This window comes from Dryobates pubescens, chromosome 14, assembly GCF_014839835.1.
Source record: "Dryobates pubescens isolate bDryPub1 chromosome 14, bDryPub1.pri, whole genome shotgun sequence".
NCBI classification, from domain to species: domain Eukaryota; kingdom Metazoa; phylum Chordata; class Aves; order Piciformes; family Picidae; genus Dryobates; species Dryobates pubescens.
The window spans coordinates 15,456,674-15,482,567 of NC_071625.1; the positions used below are offsets into that span (position 1 = coordinate 15,456,674).

The window sequence follows — 25,894 nt, forward strand, 5'->3', positions numbered from 1 at the left end:
AAGAAAGAACTCATTTTACACTCTGTTCTCCAGAGTTAGATTTTCAGTCCAGTTAAGAGACTCACCTTCCCCCACAGCTCTGCCATATTCATCCTAAGATACTATGTCAGTATCTTCTTCCTGTGTTTTCAAACACAGTCAGAAATTAAATCCTCTCCAGACACAGCTCCTGGTTGAAGTTGGAGTGCATGGAGATGATGTAGGAATGGATTCATGTCCTCTAATTTCCTCTTCATTTGTCTTCACACCAAAATGAAGGTAGAGGTGTGTGACAGTCTCCTTCAGCCCTTCACCATCCTGTCCCTGTAATGTGTTGTTCAACTGCTGGACAGACTGTAAGTCTTAATTATTTACATCAAGTTTTACAGTTCTTTTTTTGGAGAGACTTATGGGGACACCTTAGTAAGGTGCTCAGGTAACCAACCAGAGCTGGAGGGATTGTATATATGTGTCTCTTTCTTTCTCTGTCATATATTTTTTTCTCTTTATCTTTGGGTTTTGTTGAGATGTGGAAAAGGAATTACCCTTTGAAACCTCTAAAACATTTCACTGTCAGTAGAAGCCATTTCTGATCCTTCTCCAGTCAACATTTTGGGTTCTTAGTTTCTGATTAGGGGACAGTTTTGGAATGAGCAATCAGAATTGGCATCAGAGTTGTAAAAGGGAGCTACATGACTGAGATGGTGCCAGCACACTTCTTGCTGTGCAGGAGATTCCCTGACTCTCTGAAGATGAACCACAAAGGCTGGTTGATATTATAGGAAGTGGGGCTGATGTTAAATTTCTGCTTCTGAGCGGAGTAAAGACCATATGGGGACTACAAGAGAGGTCATTTCAGTGCCTTACTTGGTGATTTTATGTGATATGGGTTGTAAAGCTTGTGATACTGCTGTGTTCGAGGAGAAGAAATCATGTGTGCTAATGGCCCTCTTCTGTGCCTTCTAATACACAAATGGGGAGTGAGATAGGCAAAGGGCTGGAAGGGGATCATCTTTGGAGGGGTCTCAGACATGCAACTTCTGATGCCAAGGTAAAACAGATACTGGCAGGAGTTGTCACCAGTCGGATAAACCCCATTTTTAGGCATTGTGGTTGTTTTTTTTTCCCCTTTTTTCTCCTGTCAGCAGCTTTATGTAGCATCTCCCCATTGGTAGAATAAATCTGATACAAAAATGTAGTTGTCAGCAGCAATGATTTTATCTTAGTGAAGAGATTTTATCCAGCAGGAAAAAAAAAAAGAAAGTAAATGAATGTTGTGCCTGGGCATAATTTTTCAGATGTGATGAATAACAGCATAGTATGACCCTCAGTCCTAAAAATTTAATTTAAAAGAACTACTGAACATATCAGATATACTCAACTTTTCCCCTCCTACCTTTTTTTTTGTGTGTGTCTTTTTTTCACAGGCAGAGTTTGGTTTGTAGATACATCTTGACAAAAATCTGCCACAGGCAAATTTCAACAAAAGAACAACTTCAAACACATCCAATTAACAATTTATGAAAGGGAATCCAACAGAAAATTACACAGGGATTTACAGGGCATAAAAATTGGCACTAAATGAAATTTAATGTGGAAAGGCCTGTAAATGGAATTATGGCCCCTTCCACTGTAGTGTCGAAAGGAGCTTTATCTGTGGAAGCTCAGTGGGATCCCTCCATCATATCTTCTCTTGCTATAAATAAAATGTTTTGTCAGATATGGCAATGAGAACAGCTCAAGAGGGAACAAAGGCCGCTGATAAATCAAGCTGTATTCAGAGTCCAGGCAGAAGTATTAAGTCATTAAGTGTCTTCTCACTTTCAAGTGTAGGATTTGTTCATCACAGAAATGAGAGGCTCTGTACCATCAACAAAGCTAAAATCAATTTTAAGTTGTTGACAGAAGCAGCCACCATACATGCCCCAATAGCAGGTGATGGTGACTATATTTAATGTTACTCTGAAGCCATTTTTATGTCTGGAAGGAAATGTCAGCCTGCCTGCATCCTGTTGTTTCCTGATTTACTTACTCATTCAGCAGTGGTGGTTGAATTTTCTTGAAGATGTTAAGGATGCAAACTCATGTAATTGCCTTCAGCAGCTCTGAAATTAACTTAAGCCACTGCTTTGTTTAGAGAAAAACATCTGTGTCTAGACCATTATCTATTTAAACACATGAATGGCTGGCTTTACAAAGAGATGGCTGTACAGCATCACTTGCATTGCACTGTCTGGGTTATTTCAGGGGGGCGTGTTATTTACAGAGCAGGACCAACAAGTGGGGATGACTAATAGAGTTGACACAGGCCAAAATCAAGCACATTTGTGATACAACTCTGGTGTTACATGGACTACTGTAAGCTGAGGAGTTGGATGCTGTATGGCTGGCTCTCCTGGTAACCCTGTGCTTCCACATGAGAACAGAATAGGAAACACCTGAAATGCATATCTGTGTAGGAAAGCATGACTTTAAGTGTCCATTCATGTTCAATTAGGTCTGTGGCACAGTGTCCTTGCTATGATGGTAGTACAAGAATTTAATTACATTACTGTTTTCCTTCATCTTCAGGGGCCATAAACCTGGGCCATTTCCACCTGCTTCACAGAATTACAGAATAGTGGGGTTTGGAAGGGACCACTGGAGATCATCTAGTCCAACACCCCCTGCTAAAGCAGGGCTACCCAGAGCAGGATGCCCAAGATCACATTGTCTAGATGAGTTTTTAATGTCTCCAGAAAAGGAGATTCCACAACCTTCCTGGGCAGCCTGTTCCACTGCTCTGTCACTCTCAAATGAAGTATTTTTTTTTTTTCCTTATGTTTAGGTGGGACTTCCTGTGTTCTATTTTGGGCAAGTATCCCTTTGTCCTGTTACTGGACTTCACTGAAAAGAGTCTGGCCGCATCCTCTTGACTCCCACCCTTTAGATGTTGATCAGCATTGAGAAGCTCCCCTCTCAGTCTTTTGTTCTCCATGATAAACAGCCTCAAGTCAAGCATTTACCCATACTGCTGCATGATGTTCTTCCCACCCAGTTTCAGGGCTTTACTCTTGCCCTTGCTGAACTTCATTAGATTTCCCTTTGCAGCCCAGGATACTTGGCATTATGCAGTATAAATGCCTCTGCATGTTCTAGTTAACCCACTGGTGAAGATGAAAGGACACCTCTGTCACTTTAAATGAAACATTAGAATACCCCAAGGGTTTTTTTCCTTGAGTCCATTAATACATGCTTTTGGCTCTAAAACACTCCACCAGATAAGTTAGTGTCCAAGGCACATAATAATTAGTCAATAAAACACCCCCAGAGCATCTTAATCCTATTAAAATGGGGCTTTTAAAGTGTAAATTAATTTTTAACCTCATTTTAAATGATGATTTTCTTCCTGTAATATACCCTTTCTCCATAGATAACAGATCCCAGGGAAGCAGAAGGTGAAACAAAGACAGACTTTAATGTCCAGGAGTTTAATCTTCTGTTTATATGTTTGAAAAATTGCTGGGTTTTTTTGTTTTTTTCCTGTAGGCTTCTAATTACATCCTTTCACTTCCTTCACCACATTGGATATTTTTTCTTGTCTACAACTAGATCATGGTGATAATAATAATGATAATAGTCATGAATTAATTTCATAATGTAAGCTTTAAGCAACTGCAAGAATTCTTGATTCTAAATGCAGAAATTACACACTTTTTATAGAGTTAAGGAAGAGGTAAAGAGTTAAATAAGCATTTCCAGATGCCTGATAGTCTGTAAAATCTAGCCAGCTAGAGTGTCTAAATGTGATTGCAGATGTTAAATATTACCCTTTTTTCTATGCCTCCTTCATTGTTCCTCCAAGGCAGATCTGTAAGCAAACAAGCAAAAAGTAAAACAATTTATAAGTGATTTTTCTTCTTTTTTTTTTTTTTTTCCTTCTCACTACCCCTCCCCCCCCATCCCTCTAACCTCTCTCATGCATGCTTGGATAGAATTCTCATTCTTGCTGTGGTGATTTGGTGTTGCTTCCACTGCAGTGTCCGCTGGAGTCGTACAATCGCAGAATTACTTTAGTTGAAAAAGACCTCCAAGGTCATCAAGTCCAACCACTGACTTGACACCACTATAGCCATTGAACCATGTCCATAAGTGCCAAGTCCTCCCAGTTGCCCAATCCTGTGGCCATCTTTCTGATGATCGTGTTTCCACTTCACTCTGTGGGAATTTGAGGCACGTTAACACCTTTGTAGGCTTATCCACAGCCAAAGAGCAAAGACCTTTATTTCTCAGGCACAACTCCTTGAAAAGGCTTGGGTAAATCCAGATTTAGAGACCTGAACATTTCCCTGAATCCTTGAGTGTGTTTTCTCCTGTATATTTCAGAGACTTCAGAATAGGTCAAGGATGTGTTTTAGCAACTGCCATTTCTTCTTTCAAGCTCTTCTTTCAACCAGAGCAGCAGAAGCACTTGGATTGCTTTTTCACTCTTTGCTTTTGATGAGGAGTTAAATCTTAGCTTAAGGCCTGGTTAACAGCACCATGCACATTGTTTTAAGTGAAATACTCATGCAGGTGTGAGATTGATGTCTTCAGTAACACCTGTTAGTTGGGAACTTGAGCTTGGCTTGCTTCAGTTCATTCTCTGTGTCCAGTCTAAACTGAGGCTAACATAAAGTCTTCAAGACAAATTCATAGGCTTCATGTCTACCTGAGAAAATATCTAATTCCAGAAGAATTTTCAGAAAAAAACAACAAGGTGAACATGTCATTTGTCAGATGGATGTCAGTGTTCCATTCTGTAACAACAGTCGGAAAAATGAAGTTGGTCGCTGGGGCTCAGGAGATCTGGCTTCAGGTCCCTGATCTTCCTTGTAGACTTGATATGTTTCCCCTCATGTAATTCACTCTTTCACCACTGTCTATGCACTGTAGTATATTAATATGTTATTTTCCCATAAGAAGGTGATGTAAAACTGGACAACATTTATACTTCTTTTGCTTATTTTCCATTCTCCAGTCTCAGCAGAGCCCTCGGACTCCCTTCTCTGACCTACCTGATGATGAGAAGATCTTTAACGGAGGGGATGGCACATCTCAGAACCAGAACCAAGACCAAGCCTTGCTCTCAGAAATCACAGAAGAGGACCTGGAGGCCATCCGTCAGCGGGAAGAGGCCATTCAGCAGATCGAGGTCAGTAACCATCTCCCAACTACCATAAGGGAGGTTGTAGACAGGAGGAGGTTGGTCTCTTCTCCCAGGCAACCAGCACTATAACAAGAGGACACAGTCTCAGGCTACGCCAGGGGAGGTTTAGGCTGGATGTTAGGAAGAAGTTCAACACAGAGAGAGTGATTGCCCATTGGAATGGGCTGCTTGGGGAGGTGGTGGAGTCACCATCATTGGAGGTGTTCAGGAGGAGACTTGATGGGGTGCTTGGTGCCATGGTTTAATTGATTAGGTGGGTTGGATTAGTTGATAGGTTGGACGCGATGATCTTGAAGGTCTCTTCCAACCTGGTTTATTCTGTTCTATTCTATTCTATTCTAGACTTGTGAGCTAGTAGAGCAGATTCCATGGATTGTGCATTGCTCAACATAGCATGGTGAAAGAAATGCTGATTTACATTGCTGCCAGTAGAGTATCACTAAATATGGGAGAGATTATCAAGTGTTTCTATAAATAGAAATCAGTGGCAGAAGGAAGAATGAGCAATCCATATGACCTCTAATGAAAATGACAAGAATTAATTAATGTTCATAGAGTAATGTGGTGGGTTTTTATTTCAGCGAGTCTTCCATAAAAGAGTTCATAATGAAGCAGTTCACTTGAGCTTGGTTCTGCAGCAAAACAACTTTCTTGGTGCATGCAAATTCCAAACTGGAATTTGTCACAGACAGAAAATGTTCAGCTTTACATTAGGGAGAATAATGGCTAGACAAAAGGAAATCATTTGCTAACTTTTTCAAACAAGTCAACGTTTTTGCTTTATTAAAGTATTTGGATGTTTTTAATGAAGCTAAAAGGAGACATACTAATTTAATTCCTTTATTATTTTTTTTCAAGAAGTGCTATAAATAAAATGTGAAAAAAAGGAACAAAAAGAGGCCTGAATAAGTTAAACATCCCACATTTTTCCTTTTATACTTCTCTTTTTATGCTTTTGGGGAAATCATTACTCAAATTTAAGCAATTAATGAGTAAAACCAGAACATTTTAAACCTTTCTAATTTGTATGCTTTTGCAGGCCCAAACTGAAGATGAACCAAGGAGGGGGGAAAGGAGGGCTTCAGAATAATCAGAACATCTAATTAAGGACTATACTTCGTCCTTTAATTGGATTGAGCTAATTTTATCAGGATAGATTTTGGTTGTGGTATAGCAGGAATTGTGATTAAGTTAGTGTAAAAAGGGGACAAATGCTCCTGGTGCTTGGAGATTTTGACCTCTTTTTTTCAAGCAGTGATAGCTACGTAGCATTCAATGCTGTTAAGTTACAAATTTTGATGGTTTTATGGGAGTGGGTCGAGGTCAGTGTATGTCTAATTTCTGTTATGGTTTGCTGCATACAGATGATTGAGTTTTGTGGACTTGTGTGCATTACTAGGAATGAAACTGTTAATGAATCTTCTCACACTGAGTATCCTGGGGTGTGAATTCTCCTTTTGTGCCTGAAGAATCTCTTTGCATCCACCAAGACAAATTCCAGGGTGGAGTAAGGTTGCATATCAGGAAGAATTTCTTCCCCAAAATTGGTTGTCAGGCCTTGGAACAGGCTACCCAGAGTAGTGGTGGGGTCACCATCCCAGGAGGGTTTGAAAACCATGTAGATGTGATACTGTGGGATATAGTCTTCTGATAACCTGATGGTACTGGGTTGAAGGTTGGACTTGATGATCCTAAGGGTCTTTTCCAACCAAAACAATCCCATGTATATATAAGAAAATGCATGTTATGGGATGTTCCTGCACTGTGATGTTCAAGAGCAATGGTTGCAAAGGTATTTCTGAAACCTTGCTGGGGGGACAGAGTATTGTTATGATCCTTTTGTTTGGAATGTAGCTACTGTCTTTTTCTCTCCATCTCCATGTTTCCCCCTCTCCTCCTCTGAAAAAAAGAACATATTTAGTATTTGCTTGTGAATCCTACAGCCTGCTGGCTATGGGCTTAGGGCAGAGTGGCTGGAAAGCTGCCCAGGAGGAAAGGACCTGCAGATGCTGTTTAACAGCCATCTGAACATGAGACCAGTGTGTACCCAGGTGGCCAAGAAAGCCAACAACATCCTGGCTTGTATTTGAATTAGTGTAGCCATCAGGAGTCTCAAAGTCATTATCTGTCTGTACTTGGCACTGGTGACACCACACCTTGAATACTGTCTTAGGTCTTAGGCCTCTCACTCCAAAAGGAGACTGAAGTGCTGGAGCCTGTCTGGAGAAGGGCAACAAAGCTGATGAAGCATCTGGAGAACACGTTTTGTGAGGAAGGGTTGAGGGAACTGGGGTTTATTAGCCTGAGCGGAGACCTTCTGGCTCTCTATAACTTCCTGAAAGGATTTTGTATTGAGGTGGGTGATGGTCTCTTCTTCCTAGTATTAAGTGATAGGATGAGAGGAAATGGCCTCAAGTTGCACCAAGGAAGGTCTAGGTTGGATATTAGAAAACAAAACAAACCAAGATTACTGAAAGGGTGGTCAGGCATTGGAACAGGCTGCCCAGGGAGGTGGTAGAAACATCATTCCTGGAGGTATTTAAAAAACATATAGCACTTTGAGCATGATGGTGTTGGGTTGATGGTTGGACATGATTGTCTTGGAGATATTTTCCAACCTTAATGATTCTATGAATTTAACTTTGGAAGATCAAGAGGTTAAGTCATGTCTCTTGTAATAGTTCCATGTTTTGCTGGTGAAATCGTATTTCTATACCACTACCTGATATCTTTGCTTAAAGCCATGCTTAACTATATGGCCATGGTGAGGTCCTTCATAGGAGTTAGTCCAGTCCCAGCTCTACAAAACTTGTAAGTAAATGCAGCACTCATGCCTCGTGTTGGTCACATATTTATTGGTTTGATAGCTCCTGTTTAACTGTCTGCCTAGTACAAATTCATGTCTGAATAACTTATTTAGCTTTACAGTTAATGACTTACCCAGCTTAATCAATGAATGGTCTTCAACCTTCAGCTCTCTAAGAATGTGTACATTTTCTTCCCACCTGTTTTTCCTTCTTTTCCTGCATTTTACTGTTTGAGATCCACGTTCATCCTGTAAGGAGAACTGCATTCCTCAAGACTTATTTCAACTGTAGCTTAGACATTTCTCCTCAGGAGAAAAACATTTAGGACCAGTAGTGTTTTGTTTGAAAGAAAGATAATGAAAATGAAATGGATTTTTGGACTGCATCATACCTCTCCCCAGCTGCATTTGAAAGAGCAGATGGTGCTTTTAAATCATTTTCACTGGATTTTGTTTATCTGTTTGTGGACTCACATGAACATATTTCATGTGGAAGGAATCATCCTGCACATTAAAACTTCCCTAATTTCATTAGAAGTTGTGGGTATGTGGAGAAGACACTCACTGAGCTCATAGTAAGCCTTGCAACTTTTTCCCAATATGTTTTCATAACCAACAAGTAACCAAGAAGGGTAAAAGGAAACATCATGCCTGTCAAACACAACTAATAAACTAAATTTATTGTCAAACTGATGTATAGAATTTGCTCTCCTTTGCCCTTTTTGGACAAGAGTGAAGAACAGATCTGTGTAAAAACATTTCTCATGCAAGTAGGCTGGTCTTACTGGGATTTTTATGTATCTGTATATCTAGCTTCAGAAACATGTAGAGATCTTAAGTAACAAAGAAAGGGTCACAGAATATTGCTAGATCTTCATATCTTCTGGGCCACACTGATTAGCACACAACCTGGATAATCTTATGGTGCTAGCGCTGCTAATGGTCCTTTTTGGTTTGTCTTTGGTTTTTGTTTTTAAGAGGTGTTGAATTTGCCCTTTTTGCAAGAACAGTTATAAAACCTTTTTCATTGCTAAAGAAATTAGGAAATAAATTCTCTTCCTGTCTTGTGTCCTGAAAAACAGATATAAACTTGTGCCCATAATAGACATCTTCTTACTGTTCCAATGACTCTATCCCACTTGTGTTTTCTCCATCACCAGAATCTCTTCAGAGGTTCAGGTTAATGGGACGTGTTCTCTGTCATGAACATCCCTCGAGGCACTTTCCAGTGTTCACAGTTTCCACCTAGAAAGATAACAGCCATGTCAAAAGTTCAGCTGGTTGTTCATTTTATTTAAATGCACTTCTTTTGCTGTTGCTTGCAGATTCAAAATCAAGTCTGCAAAGGAGATGTCTCGCCAAAACCTTGCATTTTGGATAAAGATCTTTATTGCTTGGAAATGTCAAAATCTGGTAGGACACAGCAGCCTTGACACAAGTGTTATTTCTTAAAATATTGCTTTGAACTGTTATATAAAACCTATTTTAACTTGAACTGTATTGGCAGTGAATAATAGATGCCATAACAACTTTATATATAGCACTGTAAAATGTGCCATCAGAAATACATGAGCTGAACTGTAATGTGCATTGTCAGTGCTCAGTGCTGGCGCAAGCTCTGTCATGGCAAATAGATATAATTTAGCATCCTATGCCTTCCCTTGGCACCTGTGGCCATGTGAAAAATGGAAGGAGATAAAATTTTGAGAAGAAATGGATAACAATTGAATGAAGAGCTTCATAGTTTCATCTGGTGACTAGAAAGACCTGTTAAAAAAGATACTAAATACTGTATTGATTCAGAAAGCTTCCAGAGATCCTCCTCAGGTTCACAGCTTCTTCAGAGGTGATGAGAAAGAATTATGAGATAAATACCTCCCATATCTCACCATCATTTCCTTGGAGTGACCACCAGGTCATCCCACCTCCTCCACAACCCTCTTTCCTTTCTTATAGCAGCCTCATGCCCTACTTCTGTCCTTCCCAACCTGCTAACACAGGAGTGGACATTCTCATATCATGAAGAATTTGGAATACATGAAACAGAAGTCCACCAGGAAAAGGGCAGAATTGAAGAGCAGGGAACTGGGAGTGATTATCCCTGGAATGACAAGGTTCACTTCATCTATTCTGACTTTCCTACATCCCTTTGTCTCTCTGACCCAACAGAAGGAGCAGCACCAGTATGAGCTCAGTCCACAGAGGCAGACATTTGCCCACTTTGTCAGCTACCAAATATAACACTACCAGGGTTAACCTTGTCACCTCTTGTCTGCTCTGAAAAGCAGTAGATGCCAATTGGTTTATACAGATAATTGCAGCAACCAAATTGTTTAGCAGTCAGGAAGTTATTCAGGTCAAATAATACAAGTCTAGTTGGAACCCAGTTTAATGATTACTCACTACTGGATGGGTGGACTTTGCAAACTGGAGACCATCAGTTGCAGATGCAACTGTAAAATGATTCTAAAAGCTTTATCCTACATCTCAGAGCGAACTGGGAGAATAAGTTGTTCATCATATTCCTTCCTCATTTCAGTCAGAAGACATAATAAGTAGCCAAAAGGACACCCCCCACCCTGCTCTCTAGGGTATTTCCACAGGTTTCCATTTCTTTCTTTTGCTATTTATGCAGAACTCAGGCATTGTTTTGGCTGATGTGAGAAGGTGGATAGTTTTCTCCAGTTATATATGGTCATTGGAGCATGTGAGCCAATGCTATTGGGTCATGCTCTGCTAACTTTTGACAAGGACTATATGGTGAGACTAGCTCTGTCCAGTTTCTAGCCATCAACTGAGGGTACCCTGAAGAAATCAAAACACATCAAATGAGCTTTGTTTGAGTTGGTGCTTCTTTTGATAAAGGGCTGGATAGGGTGTGGCAACAGGTGTGAGGGAAATGCTTTTGTTTTGAGGAAAGCTTGTATCCTCTGAGAAATGCAGATGTTCATTCCCTATCTGTTTTGAAGAAAAGTGAGAGATGCCAGCCTCCACACCTCTCAGTCAAGCATTTCTGAGCAGACAGAAAATGAAACACAATAAAAATAAACCTAACCAAAACAATAAACTCCACCAAGTCAGTCAGAGCATGTTTGTCAGTTCAGACATGTTCCTTGTTCACACATTGCTATGTATCATGGCTTGCTGAGGGGTATTTTCAGTCAAATCTCTCACTGATTGAAAAAAAGGTTTAATTCAAGCGATTTTCAATCCTTCATCATCTTCAGTAGTCTAAAGTTTTGACTTATGAGGGCTCTGCCTGCCTCTTCACAGAGACTTCTCAAGTCAGAGCAATGGATAAATAACACAGTATCATGACAAGCACCACAAGTGAAAGATATGGTGCCTCCTGGGTGTCAGACAGCACTCTTTTCATTGCAGCATGGTGGAGCCTAATTATCTTGAGCAGCAGAGCTGCCTGCAAAGTTGACATGGCCATCCCTGGGACTTGCTATTGAGTTGTTCCCTAAAGAATCCACTCGAGTATTTTGGCCAGTCTAATTTAAAATGACCTGAGCTGTAGGACTGCCACCATTTAATTCAGGAGACTATTTCACGGTCCAGCAGGCTTTGGTGTTGATGAAACACTTCCCTCTGCTCTTGCTAAAGATCCCTTTCTCATTCTCAGCTTCTTACACCTACTGAAACTCTACTAGACCCCACAAATAATTCTTCTTTCCCTTTGGCTTTTACACTCCTCAAATGCTAGCAGTTATCCTCCACTTCACAAGTCAGTCTCTCTTTGCCTTTCAGTCACTTCAGTGCTCTGTTCTCAATTATTTCCCATTTGTTATCTCCTTTCTCCTACAGCAGCAGACCACATGAAGGATCTTGGTGTTGTACCAAAGCTGAACAGAAGAAATGTGTAAAAAGCCCTATGGATCCAATTCAGAGGTCACAAGTGCTGAGGAAAGATGTCTAGATAATTTCCACTAGTAAATTAAACAGTACCAAGGACACTGGAACTCACTTGTTATGCTTTAAAATTGTTAGAGCGTATCCTGGCACACTTTCAACCCAGATTAGCCAGTGCTTGCCTGAGTATCAACACAGTTTGAGTTAACTTGTGCTCCATAAGCAGTTTTGATGCAGCTACCTTGTTCAGAATGTAAGGGGAGTTAATGATGTGGATGCAATGAAGTCCATGTCTGCAGTTTCAGTGCCTGAGTACAGGTATCTTCTGTGTGATTGTAATGCTGTAGTCCTATCAAATCAGAATCATTAAGGTTGGAAAGGAGCTCTAAGATCATCAGGTCTAACCATCATCCTTTGATAATCTGATCACAAAAATTTCTGTAGTCTTCACTGACATAAAGGGAAGAGGAGAAGTAAGGTGAGCTAAGGGTATATTCTGTGGGAAATTGTTCAGGTCTGAGGGCAAAGTAAGAGATGTGTGAAAATAACAGCTGATTTCTTGGGAAATCTGGATAAGCCTTAGCAAATGTTGAGAACAAAAATGTCTGTCCCAGCAGATTCGTGCAGCGACCATTTTCACTGCATATTGATTTGTCTTCCCCCTCTTTGGGGACCTCTACAACTTATGTGTTGCTCCTAACACCAGTTACTTACCTTCATGTTAAAAGACTTCACAGGCAATCTCAACATCCTTAACATGTTACCTTCAAACTGCCATTGTCCTGCCAGTCAGCACTGAAAAGTTTTAGCAGCTGGAGTTTCAGAGGCTCTGCCCTGAAAGTGATGTTTTTTGTGTAATTTTGACTCCCTTTTTCACACCAAATGATGCTTTTTCAATCATTATCTTTATAAGAGCTAGTTAACTTACCCAGGCTTCTTTGTGGAGCAAATCTGGCCTTCTTAGGCACTGGGCATACTCCCTGGCTCATATTTTGGCGGTGAGCACACAGCTGTGCTCACATATTGTGGTTTAGTTTACTTTTCAGAGCACTCTCACAAATTAAATCGCTGTGGGGTGAAATTCTATTAAAAGATGTATTGCAGGTTTCCACTTCATGAGCTCTGACCAATAACAGGCATTCATAGGAGCTTGCTGGAGCTAGTGTAAAGTCAAACTTCATGGATACTTTGCATATTGGGACCCCAGCACGAGGGTTTGTTTTTTTCCTCTACATCTGTACCTACTGCTCTGCAATACTTGCCAGTGCATGTACAAAGAGTTCTTTTCAGAGCAAACAAGTCATAATCTGCTTCTTTTTCTTCTCCAGAAAGCCAGTGTGATTACACATTACCCTAAGTTTGACTTTTTCCATCCAGGATGGCTGCCAGTGCTGCTTTAAAGTGCTGTATTCCTTTTTTATCATGTCCTAGAGCCCAGAACATCATGGTGCTAGAGGAGTTCCACCATCATGCTAGAAGAAAATTGCTCCAGCAATATGTGACACAACTCTCTCATGATACCACCTTGCATAGAGAAAGCAAATAGAAGATTACATTCCAGTGCTAAAGGGGCATCACACAGAACCCAGGGGAGATCCATGAGAAGTGCTTTGCAGTGTGTGTCTAGTTAGTTCTGTTGGTCTTGCACAGTGCGATGCTCAACCAATAGCTTTTACTTCTGCAGCCCACAGGGTATGACAACTCAGTGACAATCTGGAGAATGGTATAGGTGAAAGTTACATGCTAACACAAAAATCACATGCACCAACAGAGAGTTCTTGCTGTATTTTCTTCTCTTCCCATTTCCACTCTGTATTAAACGCTACTGTTACAACTATATTGCTATACATCCATCTCGCCCGTAAACTCAATACATGCAGACACAGAGGCAAGAGATGAAATACCACCAGGTAATACATTGTGAAAATTCTTTCATCATCTCCTTTCTGCTCACACATCATTTTTGTTAGGACTACTTGCAAATGTCCCAACTTTTTTTTTTCTGGCTAGAACTGTATTTCTTTCCCTCCTCACAGAAACGATTGGAGCTTGTCTGTTTCTTCCAGCAGTATTTCATCAGGGATAAGTGTGCAACCTAGGGTCTCACTTTGCAAGACAGAGAGGATTCAGGAATATGTAACATTTATTTTAAGCTGCAGACATTTCTTATGTCTCAGATGTAACTTTATGATGATACTGTGTGAAGTGCTTTTAACTAAATTGGAGAGTTTTCTACTGTGTGCCAGAGATAATTTTCCTTTTTTGACTTTGATTTGCAGTGCCTTATCCAAATACTGTTAGTGTCAGAGAGTCTTGCCCTAAACCCTTTCCTTCTTACACTCCTCTTTCAGTGAGTCTGCATGAAGAAGCCAGTAATAAAACCCTTGATTCAGCAAATCACTTATGTGTGTCTTAAAAGCTTTGCTGAATAGAGATGGACTTTAGCACCTACTAAAAAGTGAAGTATTTCCCCTGCAGAAGGAGAAAATAGTGCTGACACACACATTATTTGCTAATAATCTGAATTTTAGGCAGACACATCTGCATATATATATCCACTGAAATTGAGCTGAGTTAAGGACTTGTATTTTGACTATCAATGTACATTGATAAGGTGGAGAGCCAGAGAGGGATCTCTAGTGCTTGTGATGAGATAGTGCTTAGCTTCTGCAGATCCTTTTACTTAAGTGTTAATATTTCCTTTGTTGAAAGGATGTTACTTTCCTCCTCCATTCACTGCACTTTTGCCTATGTTTTTGTTGTCTGTCTCAATAAAGGTAGTATCTCACTACTATTTCTGTTGGCACAGACAGTACAAGCATCACCCCCTGCTCCAACATCGATGCAGCTATTTTTGTGGTTATGATTTGCTGCCCCAAAGGGGAATTACCACTCTCACCTACTACTTAGATTAGAGCAGTACATTGTCTAGTTCTCTGCTGTTAATTAACAGTGTAGATCAATAGCCCACTAGCCAGCCCCTAGCAGTGCTCTCAAGAGCTGTTACTGCATATTTGACTTCTTGCCTTCCTGGACTGACTGCCATGTTGTTTTTTTCTTGTTTCTTTTTGTCAGGGAAATCAAAATTTCCCCCATTCCAGGTGGAGAACATCTCCACCTGGTGCAACTCATGGTCACTTCCTCTCATCCTATATCACTTGTTATTAGGAAAAAGAGACCAACACCCACCTCCTTCCAACCTCCTTTCATGTAGGTGTGGAGAGCAATAGCATCTTTTCTCAGTGCCTTTTCTCCCACCAATGTTGACTGGAGCATCTCTGTTACATGAAAAGGCTGAGAGACCTGGTGCTGTTTAACCTAGAGACAAGAAGCCTGAAAGGTAATCTTACCAATATCTTAAGGTTATCAATATCTAAAGAGCAAGAATCAAGAGAATATGTCCAGACTCTTTTCGGTGGTGCCCAGCAGCAGGACAAGGGGCAACAGGCACAAGCTGGAATGCAAAAAATTCTATCTGAACATAGGGAAAACCTTCATTTTGAGGGTACCAGAGCACTGGACCAGGCTGCCCAGAGAGGTTATGGAGTCTCCTTCTCTGGAGACTTTCAAAACCCACTGCTCTGGGTGACCCTGCTTTAGAAGGGGGATTGGACTGGATGATCTCAAGAGGTCACTTCCAACCCCACAATTCTGTGATTCAGTGACAGAATGGCAATGGGGAAGTCTTACATCATAAACAGATAACAGCTCATGTAGAAAGTCTCTGGAGCATCCCACTGAGACCCTGCTGTTTGAGGAAGTGAGGGGGTGGGGAGTCAGCCCTCCCTGAACAGGGAAGAGGAGGGTGAACCATGTGAATTGGAAAGACCGACCCTACAGAGATAACAAGAGAAGAGATCACTGAGAAGGTGATTGAAATCCACATTTCACAGCAAGGCTAGTTCATATTCCCTCCTATTTATGAAAAGATGCCTGGTTCTTTATAAATTGGCCTTGAGAGTAATATCCTGGCAGGAATGAGACTGAAAATCACAGGCAATGTTAATAGCATTAACAATGGCTGTCAAATTTTAGAGCCTGATGACAAAGATGGTTTTAGTTTATGCTGTCTGCACTAGGCAGGTTCTTCTTCAGGTATTCTTGAATACTTTTAATTACTTCTTTATAGAGAGGATGTATGCTCTCTGGTTCAGGAATAACAGAGAACTACTTGAGAGAGTACAGCAAAGGGCTACAAAGATGATTAGGGGACTAGAACATCTCTCTTATGAAGAAAGGCTGAGAGACTTGGGGCTTTTTAGCCTAGAGAATGGAATACTGAGTGGGGATCTTATCAATGCTTATAAATATTTAAAGCACAGGTGTTAGGAGGATAGGATCAGTCTGTTTTCAGTGGGGTCAGTGACAGGACAACAAGTAATGGGCACAAACTTGAACATAGAAAGTTAAGAATGTTAAGGCTCACTTAGGTGTTATGGAGAAAGGCAAATTTTAAGGTAAATCTTTTAACGTATTTTCTTTTCAATGCACATTTTTAGCTAGACCCCTGAGCAATTTGGTCTGACCTCCTGCTGTGAACGAGGAGCTGGACTGGGGCTCTCCTGTGGCCATTTCAAATCTGAGTTACCCTGTGATGCCATTATCTTTCCATCTCCTCTGACTGCACCACTGAGGGCTACCAAAAGTTCATGTGTTAATCTTAATTCAGACTAAAGCCAAGACTCTATTTCCCTGAGGACCCAAGTCATTCTCACATCCCTTCCTCTTCCATTTATTGCTACCACAGGCAGGGGTTCATGCTGTTCTTCCTCTTTGACACTACATTTGTCAGTTATTTGGGAGCATGGTTAGGACATTAGGATGTCAGCATCCTTTCCTCTATCAGATGCATGGGTAGAAGTCAGCAAAGGCTGGTGAGTCCATGCCTGTGTCTGCACCTCCCTGGAAGTGCCCCATGGTGGCATTCATCTGGCCAGATGCAGATACCTTAAGAATAGGCATTCATGCATGAGGAGTTGCTTATAGTCTGCTTATACTCAAGACAGTTAAAGGATTAGATCAGAAGTTCAGTTTTTCTAAGGTGATGTTTGTTGATCAGGGATCTCTGTGTACTTTCAAAGGACACTGAAACACTCTGACATTTGTCCTGCTTTCCCTTTTTTCTGTATTCTTCCCATTTTTGACAACTCTTATTTGTAATGGACTCTGTGACTCTTGTGCAACTTTCTTCCCTGTGCTCCATAAGCAGTTCTTGTGAGTGCTTCACAGACCAACGTGAACTTGCTCTGTGGCCTCAGCTGTCACAAAATCACACTCTCATACATCAGGCTCACCAGAAGTCCTCTAAACATTGGTAGTACGAGTTCTTCCGAAGGGCAGGGCAACAACCAAGACTCAGCAGACTGGTAGCATGGTGCAGTTGCTTTTGAACTTGCTGGATTAGCCCTTTCTGAGCACTTCTTTAAGCACTTTTTATTTTTCCTGAGTACTATTCTTTTTTGAGGAATAGATCCCAACAGAGTATGTTGGAATGATTGCTTTCCTACCATGTTTATTAATTCATTAGTCGAGTAGATAAAAGCATCAAAGAATGGTTAGCATAAAAGTTGCCTGAGAAGTCTGAGTAAGTCAAGGCTCCACATAAACATTTCTAATGCTCAGTAGGGTGTTGGTAGTTTCATAAAACTTCTAGAAGCACATGGTTTAGCCTGGAATATTAAACCTCAAACACCAAAACTCAAGAGCTTTTAAATCTTCCTTCTCTTCTTGGAAGTATAATAAATATACAAGCACCTGGGCTGATGAAGTGACTTCCCATCTCTATTTGCAGTACATGTTGGACGTTCATGATGAGCAAAGGAGGAGACTATTTTGGTGCAGAGAGTTTAAACATTTACAGCCAGGGACATCTTTTCAGAAGAATTCAGATCTATCTTCTACAGCAGGAAGTGGAATGTATATGTGGTGGGGTCAAAGATGTAGTGAAAATTTTGTTTGCTGTATTGAGGAAGGGAACCAAAGATTAATGCTTAAAAACATACAGGCATCAAAACCTACTTCTTTTTTTGTTTTTCTTTTCTTTTAAATGCAGCCTCTTGCTGACATAAAGACCAAAGGTGAATTATCTTGCAATTTGAGGGTGAGTGATTGCTGTTGAAGGATGGGAGATGAAAGGGCTTTGAGTCAAAGATCAAAACATATCCAACCTTTTTTTTTTCCTTTTTTTTTTTTTAATGTTATTTTCAACATCTGCTGAGCTGTCAGAGACTAAAAGGACTTTTCTACATCATTATAAGTGTTCTCATTAGTGTTTAAGATTTCCTTCTTTTCATGTACCTATAGCAGGCAGCACTGCTACAGCAATAAGCATATACTTACTCTGCCTTTGGTGATCGCAGAATCACAGAATGGTAGGGGTTGGGATAGACCTCTGGAGAGAGTCTAGTCCAACTACCCTGCCAGAGCAGGTTCACCCAGAGCCGGTGTCTCGGTCTGGAGAGGGAAAGAGTCTCAGTTCTTCTGAACATTCCTCTGTTATGAAATTAGAGGCACAAACAAGGCCAAAATATCAACAGCTAGACTATTTATTACACAAATAAAGTGGATAGATCAGAAGAAGAGAGAGATACAATAGAGTGTGAGAGAGAGAAGAGGGAGAGAGAAGAGGAAAGGAATTATATTACCACACCCCTCACCCCCCAAAACAATTTGAGTCTGTGGAGGAAAGGTGCTGCAGCTTTGGATGTAGAGGAGATGTTGTTCTCTGAGCAGCCTCTTCAGCTCCATGAGTTGCAGTGGGCAGAACTTTGGACATGGAGAGGGGGTTCTTTCAGGCTACATGGTGATGTCTCTGTCCTGGTGTTCTCTCCGTTTTTCTTCAGAGCATCATTGCCCCAGGCTTTTCCTTCTCTCATTTTCCTTCTCAGCGGCATTGTCCAGGTCTTTTCCTTCCATGTTTTCCTGCTGTGTTTTCCTTCTACTGAGCCAGTAGTTGCTCAGATCTTTTATACAGTTTTTTGGTCGATTGGCCTCTGCCCATTTCTAGGACAGCTGCAGTCTCATGAGCAGTCCTTACCTATGCACCTTCCCGAGAGTCCTTCCTGTGGCTCTGCCCAATACACATCAGCTATTGTCTGGGCAAGCAGCAAAGGTGATTTTATCTTTGTTGAGTCACAGCAGGAGAGACAAGATTTAGTCTCTCACAGCAGGTTCCACAGGACAGTGTCCAGGTGGGTTTGGAATGACTCCAGAGATGGATACTCTGCAATCTCCCTGGGCAGCCTGTTCTAGTGCTCTACTACTCTCAAAGAAGACCCTCCCCGTGGTAAGATGGATCTTCCTATGTTCAAGATTGTGCCCGTTCCTGAATCTTGTCTGTCCTTGTCAGTTCTTACCAACAGAGCACACGAGGGATCAAAATTGCTGCAGATTTCTTATGGTGCTCCTATACCTATTTCACAGCTGGAGAAACTGAGACATTATGGATTGTTTGTCTTCCAGCTGGGCACTGCAGAAATGTAAATCCCTTGTCTAAAACCTGCAAAAGAGTCAGGATCAATGCCAGGATTAAAATGCTTCTTGTTCTGTATTTCCACACTGAATTCCCTTCAGATTGTGCTGCGATGAGAGATCCAAAGACAAGATCTGGTGTATTTGGCTTTTAATTTTTCTCCCCTTATTCAAGTTGCTAGGCAGATGGAATGTGCTCCTATTCACAAAACACCCTCTCATCTATCCAGCTTGGATGAAGCTCAAGGAAAATGCTAATCATCATTTGTAACCGAAGGCAGATCTCCCCTACAGCGCGAGCTTGCTGTGCTCTGAAGTTTCGCCCATGATATCATGACTTCATCAAGAGAAGCTAAATAGCAGCCCGTCTCTCAGAGAGCACATAGCAGATTGCCCTGTCACAGAGAGAGATAACTTCTTGCCCTCTGAAAAATCTTGTGATACGAAGATGAGGCTATAGGAAGGAGGACAGGAAGGAAAAGAGCTGCTCTGATCCTTGTACACATAAAGCACACCTGGGGGAAAACTTACAGGAACATGGGCCTTGTCAGACAATGTGCTGTGTTAAGCTCTTAAAAGATGATTAATCTCCTGAGTGCTGTGGGACTGACAAGCAGATGTCCATGGGGGGTTCAGAGTTGAGTACTGGAGACTTGGATTAGCATATGGTTATTTTATGAAGAATGTTTTGCTGCTGGCTACTTTCACAGAATGGGTCTGTGTTCAAAGCCCTCATACACACAAGGGCATTTTGCCCCTGTCAAGCTTCTTAGAGGAGTCCTTTCTCCCCTGGGAATGCTGGGAGCCCAGCTATTTGGCAGTGATGAGGAGGAACTACTTTAAATCTCACACAGTGCTCAGAGCTCTTGCACTCTCTTTGAAAAGACTGCTGTGTTCTCATGTAAGAAAAAATCCTGTCCTAATGTGCAAGGCAAGTTGTTGAGGAAAGCACTTACTGCCTCTTTGCATGGCTAGTTTTAGGGATTGGCTGTAAATTCAGAGGTTTTTGAGGAATTATGACTCTTTTTCAGCTTCCCTGTCATCTGTGCTGATCAGGTTTCTGGTGAACCAAAATACCTTCAGAAAGCTTCCATTTCTCAGGCATGAAATTAATTTGGTGTCTCAGTATCAGCCAAGAAATTGGCTGTACCCAATCTTCAAAAGTTTGGACCAGATGATCCTTGAGGACCTTTCCAACCTGGTATTCTATGATTGTAGTAGAAGGAGAGTGTATGAAGTAATTCATATGTTCTCCCCATTGCTCCACATATACCAAACAACTGCTCCATCCCGGTGGTTTCCAGGGATTTGGGTCTTTGACAAAACTCAAAACAGACCAGATATTCCTCTATATTGTTGGTATTTTTTCACATGGGATGGGGCCAGTGGGGAGTAATATTGAACAGAGGATAGGAAACTGGTAAGGAGGCAAAGTGAAGGTTGTCTAGATCTGCAGTGATTCAAAAGGATGTTCTGTTTGTTCTCATTTCAACAGTCCCTATAAACATAGTGCCATGTACATTTCAACTCTTTGGTCCGATTTAATTAGCAAGTCCTGCAAGCAGCCAGGGTCAATCTGTTAGCATCAGTCCCTGTATTTGGCTCTATCCTCTAAAATAATCCTAAAGGTGAACTCTCTGGAGCATTTTGATTATCACAGGGAGCATTTCTCTCCTTCCTCTCTGTTCCTTGCTGACTGCAGCCAAATAGTAACAAGGGACAAGAAAATTAAAAGCAAACCCCATGACTTCTCTGCCTGTCTGATTTTAGCTTATGCTTATAAATATGAGTCTCAGCACTGGGATGCAAGGACTTTTGGGATTAGGTTTCCTCACCCTCAGTGTACCTGGAGGAAATAAAAGGAAATCCTGCAGCTTTGCATGTGGGTGCTGATTGCTTACGAGGGAATCATCTCTTACTGAGGAGGGATAAGCCAAGTTCCTTCAGTTGTTTCCTCCTGTTGTTCTTTCTAATTTCTATCACTGTGAAGGGTTAAGGAAGGTGACTTCAGGTGCTGCCATTAGAAAGTCAAATTGCAAAAATAAAGCATTAAAAATAAATGCCACAGCAGAATTGCTGAGCCAGTGAATAAAGAGCTTTAAATGCAAACAGCCAAGCTCGTCTCTACCAGTCTCCTGTCTCCCTATCTAAGAATTGAGGACTCTGCGTCTTATAGTCTTGAGTGTTTCCACTCAGCTCCAGGTGCTTCTGAATGTCACAACTTTTTATGACTCATCTATTAAGATTTAGAGGAACTTCCTTCCTTTTATTTGGTAGAAAGATTATTACTTCTGAGATGTCACCTCATAAGAAAGAGATGCAAGGAAAGTCTCTCCTAAATCAGTGGGGTTTAAATATAGGTAGTCTTTTCCCAGACACACTTAAGGGACATGGTGAGCAAGCTAATTTGCTTATGGGGTAGAACCCCAGCTGTTGGAAAGTGATATTGATCAACTGACTTCAGTGCTGATTTCTGTGGGCTGTAAATGAACTGGTGTGTCATTTGGAATGACTTTGAAACACCTCCAAAGAAAAGCACGAGCAGCAGTTCTTCCATGCACAGCTTTCCCCTCCCCTGGGTGTTTTTGCAGAAGCACAAGATATTTTACAACCATACTCGAAACGATCCTGCCATGCTACATCTCTCAATGTTTTTCCATCCTTGTCCTTTCCTCAAGGTCCTATGTTATTCCTCTGTATCTCACAATCCAGTCTTCCTTCCCTGTTGTCCCAATCCTATGTCTGTGACATGTCCCGTGTAAGAGGTAATGGGCACAAAGTTGAACATGGGAAGTTTCATCCAAACAAGAAGAGGAACCAATTTATTTTGAGAGTGGTAGAGCACTGGAGCAGGCTGCCCAACAACATGCTAGTCTCTGTCTCTGGAGTTACTCAAAACCCACCTGGACGATGTCCTGTGTTACCTGCTGTAAGTGAACCTGCTCTGGCAGGGCAGTTGGACTAGATGACCTTCCAACCCATATCATTCTGTGATTCTGTGATGCTGGTATTTTATTCTGGACCTTTGCTGGCTGGGGAAAAACAGTTAGTTGGAGCATTTTCCTGATTTCTTCCTACTGTGTGCTGCTGGGACTGGGAAGACCTCAGTGGGATCATAGTGAGCAGAAGACAACCCAGAAGGGAATTGCAGGCTGGAAGCTGTGCAACACAGAACTGAGTTCTGGGCCAAGCTGAGGAACAAGCTGGGTGTCTCAAATATCACAGCAGCAGCATCACATCCTAATTAGGGCCAGCATTGCATTTTACAATTCTGATGTCCTCAGGGCACCAGTGTATCCCCTCTGGACACATGCAGTTGTTGTATCATGATGAACAGTGTTGGCTTCATATCTAGCTCTATTTGAGATGTCCCTTTTTTTCTCAACCCCTCCATTCTCTCTGCAACAGAAACATTAATTGATTTTGTAGCACACTGTGTGAGTGGTGAGGTTTGGGTTAAACCTTGTTCATCTTTTTCTCATGATGCCTGTGGAGTTAGAGCATCTATTGTTATGTGCCATTAAAAGAGTTCCACAATAGCTTTGGAAGAGCTGTGAGAAGCATGTGCATTTGTTTCACAGGTGGGCTTTCTCTGTGGGTGTCAGGATGGCACCATGTTGTAGTGGCTTGAGCCGAGGGGGTGGCTGAGCAGATGGCTTTGTACTGCAGGCTCTCTGATGCTTGGTGACCTTCAAACAAGGTGAGGCAAGACCCTGTCCTTTGAGATGCGGGGGCAGGAGTGCCACTGAAATTCCACCTGCCTCTGCCACATTGTTCCTGTCTGCAACAAAGGTACTGGCACTCTCTGATCATGTTGCATTAGCACAGAGATAAATGAATGCTTTCCTTCTAAGTGAGGCTGGAGCTGGTAAGCGGTGCCAAACTGGCAGCCTTGTGTTATTTATCGCCTGGTTCATTGTGCTTCCTAATATCTTGTTTGCTATTTTGGAAAGCATCAGTGCATTAAGCACTGGTTTTCCTTGGGCTGCTTGAATCATTCTGTGGAACTCCTGTGCCAAATATAGAGCCACATGAGCTGTACAAGCCATTTTAATTTTCCCCTTGCACCCTTGCATTCATCAACACTGGACATCGTTCATTGTCATATTATTGAAAGTGGTCAGGTCTTTCTGATGTTTGTAATGAACCATTCCAGTCTTGGCAAGCAGGTCTACAGAACAACAATCCCTTTCTGTCCTGTTCATTGTCCCCAATGGGTGACTTGTACATCTTCTATGTATATGTTATTCATTATTATCATCTCCTCCCTGGAGATGTTGAAGGCCAGGTAGTATGGGGCCTTGAGTAACCTTGTCTAGTGGAGATTTGTTCATGCCCATGGCAGGAAGGTTGAATTAGATGATCTCTAAGGTCTATTCCAGCCTAAGCTGTTCTATGAGTCCATGATTATTCCATCTTTTCTGGGAAACTGTCACCTCAATGCCCTGCACACTGGGCATTGCACTCTGGGTGCAATGTGCCTTTACCATCCATCTGGTCTGCCCCATGAATCACAGATTCATAGGACCGTTAAGGTTGAAAAAGACCTGCACAGCCTTTCAGGGTAAGAATATAGTTTAAGATCATCAAGTCCAACCTTTATCTAAATCTTGCAAGTGTGATGTTAAAGACATGTAGAAAATAGTTGATCCAATGTGATTTTAGACATCTGTTCTATCATGAGCTGAGCCATGATCAGCCTTTATCTACTAGAAGTAATGTTCATCTCACTAGCTGTGACATACATCCCTAGTCACTGATACCTATGGTTTTCTCCTTGACCAGACTGTTGGGACAAAACACTGGGTTTATGGTGTTTTGTTTGTTTGATTTTGGGGGGGTTAGGGTGGTTTTTTTTGGTTGGTTGGTTTTGTTCGTTTTGGGGTTTTGTTTGTTTCTTTGGTTTGGTTTCTCTGTGTGTGTGTGTTTGGGATTTTGGTTGGTTGTTTTGTTTTGTTTGTTTGTTTGTTTTTTCTTTTGCTTTAAATGGCAGTGTTGTGTCCCTGATTCTGTCATCATTATCTCTTAGATCAACTTCCAACTTTAGGTCCAAGTGAGGACACTTTTGTCACCCAAAGCTTTTGTAACTTGAACTTACATGTTTAGGTATTTGTTTTTTTTTTCTGAGACCAATCTTAACCTTTTCATGTTTGCCCAGGGAGGTGGTGGAGTCATCGTCCCTGGAGCTGTTCAAGAAACATGTGGAGATGGCACTTGGGAACATCATTCAATGGCCATAGTGGTTTTAGGTTGATGGTTGGGGCTTGATGATCTTAAAGGTCTCTTCCAACTGAAATAATTCTGTAATTCAATGATTCTAAGCCCTGGTTTCTCTTAAGAATATGGCATAGTGTTTTAATGTCAGTATTGTTTCATTTACCCCATCAGCTTCATCATGATGTGTCTTCTGTAGTTTGAAAAAAGAGGCTTAGTATTCTCCTTGTAATCATGGTCTGATGGCCTCATGAGTAAAGGCATTTATAAGCCATCAGTCTGGATAATGAAATTAAAGAAAAACAATATCTTGATTTTGATGCTTACTTTTAATTGAACAAATGAAAAGCTTTCCATTCAGGCATGCCAGGTCTACGTAAGTAATATTCTGGCAAGTTGCCCTTTTACCAATGGGACAGTCCATTCCAGCAGTAAAATGGGGATGGGGGGGAGGGGAAATCAATTCTGTTGAAAATAATAATAATAATTGAATCTGATGTTAATTGCAGATCAGAAGAATAGACTTATTTTTACAATTTAGGAAAACTAAGTGAAAATAGAGTAACAGAATGGTAGCCTCAGGATGAAATTCATATCTTGTTCGTTGTTGGTAAATGATGCAACACATCCTTTTCTATGACCTTGCAAACTAGAGACAGCATCTTGAATCAGGCTGAGATTTTGAAAGCTGACAAAACATATTTTCCTACTGTCAGTCTGATGTCTAAAAGACTTGCAACATAAAGGATTCACAGAGTTTTCTTCAGCAAATACATCGTTCTGTCCACTTGCACATCTGAAGAGTGTATGTATATCCAATGTCTGACAGATATACAGGAGAAACATTTGAATATCTTTCACTTGTGCAGTGTGCAACACATTTACAACAAACCTGCTCTGGTCCCATCTCCACAAAAGATTGAGTTTTTATAATCTTCTAAGTCCTATGAAGGCTCCTGGTAGTGATGCTAATTAGAAGTCTCTTTGCTGTGCAACTGACCAAACCAGGAGTTACCATCAGGTCACAAAGAAAGTGAGGGCTTTGTGGCTTCCTTCTTACTACAGCTCTTTCTTGCTTCTCAGAAGGCTGCAAAGCATTACTACTGAAACAGTGAATTATCTCTTTGTGGCTGTTGGAAAACAAGCTGGTGTCTGGACATTTCTGGTTTGGGGGAGAGAGGTGGTGTGGGGAGAAGCTCTCTGAAATTAATTCGAATATAGCTGTCAGCTTCAACAGAATCAGGTCTGAGTTCCCATACTTTGTTTCTGCACAGAAAGGGATGTAAAGCCCTGAAACAGGCTGTTCAGAGAAGTGGTGGAGTCACCATTCCTGGAAGGATGTAAGTGACATGTAGATGTGGTGCTGAGGGACATGGTTTAGT

At 41.3% G+C, this 25,894-nt stretch overlaps 1 protein-coding gene across 1 annotated transcript in view; it reads left to right on the plus strand.

Moving 5' to 3' along the window:
- TSNARE1 (t-SNARE domain containing 1) overlaps positions 1-25,894 on the plus strand; it is a 469,611-nt gene that overhangs the window by 249,655 nt on the left and 194,062 nt on the right. Inside the window, exon 9 of the mRNA XM_054167237.1 lies at positions 4,979-5,152. Within this exon, the coding sequence (XP_054023212.1) occupies positions 4,979-5,152 (174 nt within the window). The remainder of the gene's footprint in view (positions 1-4,978; positions 5,153-25,894) is intronic.